Raw genomic sequence first — 12,206 nt, forward strand, 5'->3', positions numbered from 1 at the left:
CGAGACTGATAGGTCCTGTTTTCGAACCTCGTGAGGCGAGATCGTGGATGCGCACCACTGAGGAGTCCCATAACAGAACGAAACGACCGTCCAGTGCTTCCAGGTTTTCCATAGTGGTTTAGCTTCAATTGAATCATGATCTCAACTATGAAAATACTGAAATCTCCAAAAAAACTCCTGATAACAAACAAAAAAAATTCATAATTGACCGTAAATTCTTTTATTTTTCACTCGAACTTGTTGAATCTATATTGAAACTAATCCAGTTACTTTCAATTTAATTTTGACGAAATCCTATCAATAGGTATTCATCGATCATTCAATTTCATCGATTCATTGAGGATATTTTGAAGGTATTGATTAGAATAAAAGGTCCCTACCATAAAAGTAAAAAGAAATTCTACGATCTCTAGTCAAATTATTGATAACGAAAAATAAAATTGGTTGATGTTAAATTTTAAAGCATGCGCAATCAAGACAATAAAACATTCAACCACTCACCTTTATACCATTTAAATTCAGGTGTTGGTGCTCCATGAATAGGACAAGTCAGAACTGTTGTTGATTCTTTCAATACAGTAATATTCTCCATAATTATTTCCGAGTTGCATAATCTTGGAGCGAACGCTAAAACGAACAATTGTGTTCTTTTATTATATGAATGAAGATCAATGACATTGTTACATAAGAGATGTTCGGCAAATGGTCACTGTTGATGTATTTGAATATACAGTTTCTCGGAGGATGATTTATGAAACGTTTGCTAGCTGTATACTTTAATCTGAAAATTCTAACTTTGGAAATTACAACTGATGATTACTTTCTTTGTAGATAGTTACTAAATTCCACCAAACTATTAGAAAGTTCGTGTATGAGAAATAACTTTTGAAAACTTATGACTAAAACACTAATAACTGTAAAACATTTGAATAATATATTTAGAAGTATATATATGCTTGATTGTTTAGTTGAGCAAGTATTTACCATAAGCACAAATTTTGTCATTGTACAATGTAATAAAGGCATTGAAAACAGTTTATCTGAAGATATCTTGTTCCGCTTTGCTAGGAATCTTCCATCACGGAGAGTATTGATTTTTATTATTCTAAAAAATCTTTTTACATTTCATTAACACTTGATCAACTCCAATCTCATGTCTCTTGCAACTTTCACCCTTATATTATAAAATATTCTATATTATTCATTTTTGAATATATATTTTACTGACATGGAAAAATTGCATTACTGTAAGCACAATATTTAAACTTGTTGTAACTGTAAAGAGATTACACAAGCAGTTGTTCGGGTTAAGTACAATTTTAATTTGAATATATTTGGTTAAATACATCTTTGCCAAATTTCTGTAGAGTTGAAGAACAACCAACTCAGCAATATCTAACCAGAGTATAGCTTTTACTTAGTGAGATTAATCCAATAAATATGATTATGGACACCAACATTTAAAGATATTTTGGTTGTTTATTCAACTTCTGGAAACATCAACTATCTAGTCAAATAATTTTAGGTCAATCGGAATTTACTAAGAAAAAACTGTGACTGCATGGATAATGACTCAACAAGGTCTAGCATAATACCATCTAATAAAGTTACCTTTTATTGAAGTAAACTATAAAAGTAAGTGCCAACTCATAAAATGAATTCACATGAATTGTAACACAAACTTTATATTCTATTTGATAAGAATCACAGTCTATCTTAGTAGAACGGAAATTTTCACTTCATCTCTTAAGTATCTCATTTCTCTTTTCCTTCAAATTATACCATTCTTCGTTACCGGAATAAATCACCATTTTTTTAAAATTCAATCACCCTATGGTTGTTCTCCTAAGAAAGTGATCATATGAGAAGAGACATTTTCTATGACTTCACAAGCTAGTATATTTATCTGTCATTTAATCAAACTATCATTTAGCCTTTTTTGAAAGCTTGATAATATCAACAGATGACTTGAAAGATAGTGATTCCATTAAATGTAGATCAGTCTTGAGTTATCTTGAGCTATCTTAAAATAAGCATCAATATAAGTAGATTTCTTCTTCCTTGTCTATTTCATTCCTTATTAGATATGATTTAAGTTTACCTTCTCTTTGAAATGCTATAAAAGTTGATCAGATAATTAACAAATATTAATTAACCATAATCAATTATTACTTAGTGATTAATGAAACTGATTTGAATAGATAATTGAAATATCAAAATGAAATAATGGAACATTAAACTATTAGCCTATTCATGATCACTCTATTCTTTTTTGTTCTACGTAATGTGTAATCTATTTATATAAATAAAGATACTGTTACAAGTTATTGTAATGATCCTTCTTAATTGACATGGCTAAGTTCAATCTTTATTAGCAAGCATCACAGTTGGATATAAAATATCTAACATTTTAGAAAAAGTACGAATGACCCCTAACAAGATAATATGTAGCAAATAGAATCTGAAATGTAATTAAAACACATTGCTTCCTTCATATATCATAAATATTGGCGTAGTAAACATAAAACAAAGTTATTTGTGTAATGATATGATAACATAAATTTATTTTAAAAGCTATATTGGGCGCACTACCAGACAACTGAACCAAAGAGTTGGTGAGCACCTCCTTTCGTGGTTAGGTAAAGGTACTGTCAGAACAATACGCAGCTCGGTTCTATCATACTTGATCGATAACGGTCATGTAGTGGCCAGAAATAAGTCATTTAGAGTTATTTATCGTATTCCTATTAGTTTTTTTATGGGGTTCGATCTCGTCTCTTATACATAGCAGATGCTATAGAAATTCGAGCAAACAATCTAAGTCATTGTGTTCATAAGAAATTTGTAACACCCTCATCTCTCCATTGGCCTTAATAAATGACTTTATTTATTATTATTTTCAATACTCTTTCTTCACCCTCTCCTACCATTTTGTTTTTTCTCAAATATACGTTTCACGGTCCAATTATCTGAACACTTTCTATTGCATAATCTTACAATTTTTATGAATGTTATTTCATTGTCTATATTTTTCTAATCATTGACTTATTTCCCACCAGGAAACATGGATTCAAGCCTTTATTGTTCTTATCACAACTAGTACACCTGCCATCACACTATCAATTGTACTTTTCATTTATTATGTTTAGTTATGTAACCTATTCGACTGTTATCACTGACTCATAAACAGCCTTGATTAGTTTAATAATTTCGTTTATGTACATAAACATTACTGTATATTGGAGTAAAGCTTGATGAGAATCTAATTGAAAACAATATTGTTCGCTTATATATGTTATTTTTAAATAAACAATAATGATTGGTTGTGACAAATCTTTAATCTTAATAGTTAAATTCATGAGTCGATCAAAATTAGACCACTATTGAAAACCTGGAAGCACTAGACGGGAGTTTAATCATTGTATGGGATTCCTCAGCAGTGCACATCCATGATCTCACGCGCTAGACTCGCCTATAATTAACGAAATGATATCTATGATATTTATAAAAATAACCCATGCTAATAAATTTGCAACACTCATTGAATAAGGCTAACGTAATCATCAAATTTGAATTATAACCAGAAACTTCAACGGTGAAACGTTACTCGATTTAGGGGGAAAAAGACATATAACATCTTAAAATTTATATGTTCCATTCTGAAGCACATGTTTAAAATTACTAGCAATAATGTAGTAAAAGGTTAAAAATTATACATATTAGATAAAAATCTATTTCTGGCCAGGAATATGCTAAACAGATGAGTTGTCCAGGAAGTTAATCATGTGAAACAGCGGTTAGATCAGTAGCCAGTTTCATGAGGAATTCCAACTATATTGTTTATTAAAAAGTCGTATATGTGTTATCTATATCCCCAACGAATGGGAATCATTTTAGTAGAGATAGGATTTATGTGACTTAGATGTTGTAAAATAAACATTCTTTATTTTCAGTCCCAGTATTTCATGAAAAACTAGCATACTTATATCAAAACAGTGTATTCATTATAATTTTGGCATTTTAACAGAATAGTAAAGTGATTTAATGACATAATCGGTTCTGATGAAGTTTTGTTCTCTGAGCTGGAATAATCAGTACAATACAGGTGAAATACGCAGAAATACTTCCTTTATGAATAATTGAAAGCAAAAACATATAAGAATTTCCAGTGAACAAGTTCAGCTTTACGACTAGTAGCTGAACTTATCTCCGTTACAAGACAAAAGTAATTCAAACAAAACTGTAGACATAAATAAAAAAAATCCTGAGGAGTAAACAAGGTTAGAAAAAATGACAACTTACACGTTACTTTCAACCAAATATTCAGGAAATCTTCACCAACATCATTGTATGCGTAACATTGAAAAATACCAGCATCGGTTAACTTCAAATTTTTGATGATTAAAGTATGATTGATATGAATCTGGTAACTAAATAATTTTTCAGAAAAAATAAACACAAAAATGAGAGATAGTTAATTATCCAGAAATATTTCTTGAACGATATACTATACGATTAATGAATGACAAGGAAAATAGCATGAAACGTCATTGTCATATAGTTGGAAACATTATACTATTGTGATGTATGTTACTTATGTCGACAGACATAATTTCCTCGTAAAATATTGATCCAAATATTCAAGATTTACTGATATAAAAAGGTTTAGTTGGTTCTTAATTACTCTCTTGCCTTCCTTCAGACAGGTTCCATTTAGTGAACTATTAACGTTTGTATTTTAAACAATGAATTTCATAATCAGTTGGCTGATATTTAAATGCAATTCTAGAAGGATATTTTACACAGAATAAAAAAGTCCTACACATATTGATCAATAAACAATTACCAGTGTCATGTCTGTCTAGCTCTTAACACTGATCAAATTCTGTTGATTGTTTTGCAATATGAGCACAAATTTAAGTGAATAGACATCATACATAGGATGTTTTGATGTTTAGTACAGTCAAGAAAAGAGTGAAATATTTTATTAGGATTGAATCTGCATCTTACTGAAGGGTGATAACTATTAGGAAGCTAAAGTCCTATACTTTGTAAAGATGTCTGCAAGCAACTTACATAATGATATTCTATTTTCACTATCTGGAGTCGCTCTTATATTGGAAAATTCAATCTGCTGTTTAATTTATGGTGAATAAAACAATCTGGATAACAGTTCATTCAGAAATAATTTTAAAATCGTCATCATGGAGACTTTTCCGGAAAAACTAATCAAAGTTGCTCAATTAATGACATCATCTAATTGTATACTTACTAGTTTATTGGGATTTTTATAATAAAGTTATGAATCAATAATTTAATGAATTAAATGTCATCTTTTTAATTAAAGATGAAAAATCTGTTTCATCTACTCTTATCTACTACAGCTTCTCCAGCTTTAACAAAGCGCTTTTGGTTAATGATCAAACTTCAGACGGTCTGTCAATATAAATGAGTACATAACGTCGTCAGGATCTGAATTTTGTCCTAATATTTCTTCCCAGAAAGACAAAAAAAGCTGCACAAATAAACCATCTAACTCAGAGAATGGAACTTCATCCAAGTTAACCAACTGTACTAAAAATCGTCAACATTTCAGATATCACTATATCATTATGTAACATGAGTGGAACGTTAATATTAGAGGATGAAGCTCTCAGTTTTTAAGCAATAAATCACAGTCTTAAATTCCATTCTGCATTCTTCTGTTTGAGTTGCTGGATCACACTAATAGTTTTCATTCAAACTGTACGCCTAAATGTTGGGTACATAAACTAGTCACGACTTAGGAATTATATTAATTAAGTACTGATTTACTTTCTAAACAATACTGAATTATTATTGATCGGAAGTGAAGTAAATAATAATTCAATCATTCTTCAGTCAGTAACAATACTTTTCAACAACACAAGATGTAATCTTGATAACTAATCCAGTGGCTGTTAAATAATTAATCAGTTGTACTAAAAAAACTTGAGTCAATTAAACAAGGCAAAGGAATGAAAGCTAAGTGGATGAAAAAGTCAATCTAAGTACATATATTGATACATATATAATCTTGGATGATTGATAAGCGAGCGCACCTATCCGTAAATATATATATATATAAACACACAAATGTAGTACACAAATATCCGATCTCTTGATAATAATCCCAAATAATGTTCTTAATATCAATCAAATTTGTCATTTCATATCATAAACGCAAGAGTTAAGTACAAATTGGACTTCCTTGTGTTAGATTGAATATATAGCTGGAGCTGATAGCTTTGGCATAAACAAAGTCAAATCATTAATATATTGTTTGATGAGAATTCAAATTAGTTAATATTAAATAACATCTATTCAATGTATACAGTATTATCTAGCCTCATATGTAATGTTTGAAAGTATTTATCTATCAGTATATATATTTCATTGCTTAAGTTACAAATACTTGGAGTAGTTTTAATATTACTTTCATGCTAGACAAAACTAAACCTGAGTTGTGATTTAATTATTTTCAATTTTGGGGCTTTGTGGAGACTGCAGTACTTTCAAAGTTGAATTTATGAGTCAATCTAAGCCAGACCATCATTAAAAACTTGGAAGCACTGGATGGTTGATTCATCCTAGTGTAGAACTACTCAGAAGTGCTCATCAACGATCTCTTACGCTGGACTTCAACCCACGACCTTCTGTCTCTCTGGAGGACTCTTAAACTCTAGACCACAGAGTCTGTATCCAAAGGTGTTAATTTCTAACTTCGATCGATCCACGATCTTGCGCAACCCCTCACCCATCGTCTGAGGTGGATAAATGTCTCACATCTGACATGAATTGGACTCCACTGGTCACGGTTTTTCACTAGAGATCCACGAAATCCATCTTGAAACTAGCTAGCATATTATTATTGCAGTATTTCCAAAGTTGAATTCACGAGTCAGTCTAAGCTAGGCAACAATTGAGTCCCATACTAGGACGAATCAACCGTTCAGTGCTTCCAGGTTTTCCATGGTGGCCTAGCTCAGATTGACTTGTGAATTCAACTTTGAAAATAAATTATTTGACAATTGTTTCACTTTAAATTTAGGCACTTCTACGTCATACATTTATGCTTAGATAAATGGACAAAATTAGCCAATCTAATTGAACTGTGGTCAATTTAAACCTAAGTGCAGCAATTTTGCAGTAAATTGCATTTCCGACTCTATTAAGTGTGCAGATGATCATTTCCAATTATTCCTGCCTTCTTAATATTTCTCCGATTCACTTCTAAACTTGATGAAAATGATAGATAATCAATACTTTAACACTTAACCGAACGACTGTCAACTGATGATTTACGTTGGTAACATAAATTTTGACGACCATTAAGTTTTGCTAAATCGACTATGAAACGAACAGCTGATAGTTTTAATGTGGAATTGCGTACCAATTAAATTTAAAAAGTACCTTGTTCAATATTTTTTTGAAATTTTGTGTATACACTACTGAATGGGTTGAAACCGAAGTGATTTAACTGTTCAGTCTTCTTTCCACAATTTACATTACAGACTAGTCCCAGTTGGACAACCGCTGAAAATCTGAAAGCACTGGAAAGCTACTTAATCCTAGAATAAGGCTCTTCAGAAGTGTGCATTGATGACCACATTCGGCATTGAACGTGGGATAGTCGGATGTCTTGGAGAACACTTAGTTTTCAGACCGCTGAGTCAACATCCAATGGTGTACGCGCCGAACTTCAATTGATTCAAAATAATTAATCTTATTTTCTTCAGTATATTAGTGTAATTGATGAGAAGAAAAAATCTGTAATATCTACCTATAGACAATTTTATCTTTAGTTCTTTAGTATGAAACACATCTCAAACATTTCTATGTCCATATTTTCTATCGAGTTCAAAATAGAAAGTCATCTGGGAATTTTTCTCACTTAAACACAACATATAAATTATGGAACTGTAAAAAATGAAAAAGATTTCATTGGATTTTTCGATGTTCTCATTCATAGATACTAATGATTCGATTAGCTTTTTATGAATTGATTTATAGTAAAATTGACATTCATTATTCCATGCAAATTATACTTATACTAATCAAGATACATTCATTTCACTAGTGTGAAACAGGATTTATATATCATACGTATGAAGTAAATAGAAATTGACATTTTGACAGTAAATAACAAATATGAAGAACAAGAAAATTCTATTAGTTCCCCATATCAATGTAAAATTGAAATGGTTTGGTGAAAAATTGAAATAAAAGTGGGAAATATTTCTCTTTTTTTTATTTTATTGGTCAAAATCACAATTAGATCTGATACAAATATTGAACATGGTAGATTTAAGCTGCCTGAAATTATTATAGTGAGATTTCAAATTACTATGATGAAAGGTAATTTAATTGATATTATTAGAGTTGAGATCATGAGTCAATTGAAGCTAGACCACCATGGAAAACTTGAAAGCACTGGACGGCCTTTTCGTCCTATGATTCCGCCTCGCGAGATTCGAACCCAGGACCTGTCAGTTTCGCGCGCGAGCGATTAATCACTAGACCACTGAGCCAGCATCCAACGGTGTTAATATCTAACTTCAACCGATCCACGAAATTACCGTAATATCCACAAAACCCCTTCTGATAATACTATTATATTTGAAAAAAAACTTATCATAAAGCTTATAGCGTAACAAAGAACACAGCAACACTATGATCAATATTTAGAGAAACATAACGTATGAATAAGATATTCATTTTTTACATTAGTTTTCTATTTAAAATAAAAATGGTAAATAATTAATCTTTTAAAATGCATTAGTATTATGAAAAAAAGGTTTAAGAGAATATAAGTAAATCTTAATAAATGACAACTCTACATCTATGTATTATGGAGAATTCATATCCTCTACATTGAAAGTGTGGAGATTAAGCTCTTGCATAATACCATTGAAATTTCACTTTTCTAGCTACCAAAAAAGTAGATATAATCAGTCACGTCAAAATGACTTCAACATAAAATATGCTTATGTCATGGTATAAGTATAAAGAACCTATGTCAGATAAATATAAACATATTCGGTCGATGAATTCATCTTTATCGAAATAAAGACGTTTGATAAATCACTAGTATTATGCATTGCTTTGCAAGATGTTGTAATAGAGATATGTCTATCTAACTTTAGCATACGACGTTCTAACAATCTGTTAGAAATTGTATTTCAAATTTTCATCCCTTGCATAAACTACCATTGTTGTTGTTATTATAAGTAATTGCTAATTGGTGGAGAGCCCTAGACTTGAGGTCAAAAGTGGCTCGACACTAAAGGGTAGCATTACGTTTTTCGAGTTTTCGGATATCTTGCAACCAAGTACCAAATAGGTGTAGATCACTTTGATTGTCACATCTAATAATTCAACATACAAATATAGTTACTCATTGTTGATTCAGTTAAATTAGAGACCACAATGGAACTTAATTCATCGGGTTCGATCAACAACAAGGAACAGGTAAGCATGATATTAATAACGATCCAGTGGTTCATCTAGGTAAATATTCAAAATGCATATGCCGAAAATGATGATTCCAGGGTATCAACTATTAAGTATATTAATCCACTACTACCAACGTAAATTTTCTTCGTTTTTATAACAAGGTACCAGTAATCCAAACGAACTCCCTTCAATACTATTCAGTCTTAAACACTCGCTATTATATATGTAAAATCCTAGATGATCATGTATAATAGTTAACAAATCCCCCTGTTTATATAAGAAGGCGCAAAAATGAATGACGGATTAATCAATAACAATTTGTGAATGTCAAGGAGTATGGTTGCAATCAATGAATCAAATGAAACCTTACAGCTAGAACAATATTAAAGTGTCATGACACCAGTGCTAAATAAACAAACAATAACAGTATGTGTATTGGCTCACCATAGAATAACTTTGAGCATTTTACATTTTTATTTATAAACCTAATAATAGTAATATGTCCACAGAAAAAAAAACTCTCGAAAACTATTGCTTTTTAGTATGGGATTGAGTAGACGGTTGCACAACGTCATGAAATAATTGGAGTTGAACTTGTACACTATGTAATCTTGATTTCTTCGTTTGGAGACTATACGTTTACACGCAAGACCGAACACCTTGAGGTCAACCCTTGTGAAAGAGTTATGGACTGGTGAGAAGTCCCATAAAAAGAGCGAATAGCTGTCCTCTGCCCCCAGGATTTCAGTGGTTCTCCTCTCGAGATCTCATTGACAGAAACATGAAGCGTTTACATGAAAATTCATAACTTTTATCATTTATTTAATGCATCAAAGGTTATGCTAGAAATCTAATTCTCCAGAAGCTGGGAAATAAAACAATAACTTCCGAAGTTTTCATCATTGTCTGTAAACACCCGCCTCATTCGTGTCATTTTAACGGTTATCCAAAAAGTATTTTGATAGTAACGTGATATTTGAGCTAAACAGAAAGTGCAACTTTACCAGAAGTATCTATTTACATCCCGACTACTTTTGCAACTACTTTTGCTATAATAAAAAAATACATAAGTAACTTGATATGAACCTGATTATGAGTAAAAATGTTCCCCATTCAGTTCAATGTAAAATATTCGGAATGATTATTGTTTGAAATCTTTTAAATGCTTCGATGACATACAAATGTTTATTTATTTTGATATATTTTGTATGACCTGACTAATGATAGATAATATGAACAGTCTTTAATTCAAACGTAGCCTTATAAATAATCATCAAGAGCTTATCATTCATTTCTATAGCAGATATGTCAAATATTGACATTACTTTAAACATATGGGATGTTTATGGATATATATATATATATCACGTTGAACATTGAACATGAAACAAACATTAGTATCATTATAAAAAGAATATGAAAACATGAAACTTACTATTCTTGATTATGTGTATCAATTGGATCACCATTTCTTAACCATTTAATTTCAGCTTTTGGTATACCGACATAGTCTAGTTCACATGGTAACTGAATAATCATACTGGCGCTTGTTTCAATTATCACTAATTTATCATACTTTGGCGTAATTTCCAATTGACTTGTTAAACTACTCATAATCAAATTTGGCGGGAATTTAACCTTTGGCGGTAGATATAATTTTAATCTAGCCGTAGTTGATATAGGACTAATACGTTGATATAAATTAATTGCAGAATTTGTAGAAGAAGGGGAGGATAGGACTGATGTAGTAAATTGAGAATCATCTAACATGAATTTATTCATATCAAATACACTATTACCATTGTAATCATTTAAATAAGCATGACATGTATATTCTTCAGAATAAATTCCTTTTTGATTGGTTTGTTGAAAATAATCAGAAGGTATTACACTCGGTAATATATTGCTAATAATTAATGTTCTATTGAGACCAGACGTATCAAATTTATAAATAATTTGATTATTGTTGTTTGAATTAGAACTGGTTGACATTTTTGTTGATGATGAAATAACATTTGATGGGTTGATAGGCTCATGTTTACCATTCAATGTACTTTTAAACCATTGAACTCTTAGTGCATGAGCAGGTCTAAGAATTAATAAAAACAACGATAATAAACCAAAATAGAATTACAGATTATTCGCAAAGAAAAATTATCATGTACGATATTGGATTTGAAATCAAATGTATTTGAATGAATTAAAAGTATTGAAGGCAATAATTTATTTAACATAATCTTAAATATAACTCCGCCTGCAGCTCCTTCAGGGTTACTGCCGGTCCCGAGCCGGGATAAAGGAAGAGGGTTGGGCATGTGGTTAGCGACCCCATCCCGTATAAAACTAACTCGCTAAAAAAAACGCTAATCAGGAAAAATAATTCAAACCATTCAAACTCTGCCCTAGGAGTTGAAGGAAGAATTATGACGCCTCATGATGAAAGCTGAGTTCCTTCGGAAGTCACGAGGCCGATGCACCTTCTAACCACCAGAGCAACCATTTATCTAGGTGCATGCAATGCTCATACAATGTGGGAGACCTATGCTCCATTGGGAGTAACAAGTATATATAAGTAAGTAAGTAATCTTAAATATGAATATAATACAATTTTTTATGAAACTTCATATTCCTAAAACTGTATTTATTTACTAACTAACAAATAGTGCATGAGACAAAATGGACATTTCTGCCTCAAATTTCAGGCAATCAAAGATACCGAATTTAATATGATT

At 31.0% G+C, this 12,206-nt stretch overlaps 1 protein-coding gene across 1 annotated transcript in view; it reads right to left on the reverse strand.

Annotated features, from left to right (window-relative positions):
- Smp_171680 (hypothetical protein) overlaps positions 1-12,206 on the reverse strand; it is a gene marked incomplete at its 3' end in the record, with an annotated part of 106,217 nt that overhangs the window by 78,799 nt on the left and 15,212 nt on the right. The window contains exons 4-6 of the mRNA XM_018799990.1: positions 10,910-11,563; positions 4,303-4,430; positions 502-627 (exon numbers count right to left, since the gene is read on the reverse strand). Of these exons, the coding sequence (XP_018653848.1) occupies positions 502-627; positions 4,303-4,430; positions 10,910-11,563 (908 nt within the window). The remainder of the gene's footprint in view (positions 1-501; positions 628-4,302; positions 4,431-10,909; positions 11,564-12,206) is intronic.

The sequence above is a fragment of the Schistosoma mansoni genome, chromosome W (genome assembly GCF_000237925.1).
Source record: "Schistosoma mansoni strain Puerto Rico chromosome W, complete genome".
NCBI classification, from domain to species: Eukaryota; Metazoa; Platyhelminthes; class Trematoda; order Strigeidida; family Schistosomatidae; genus Schistosoma; species Schistosoma mansoni.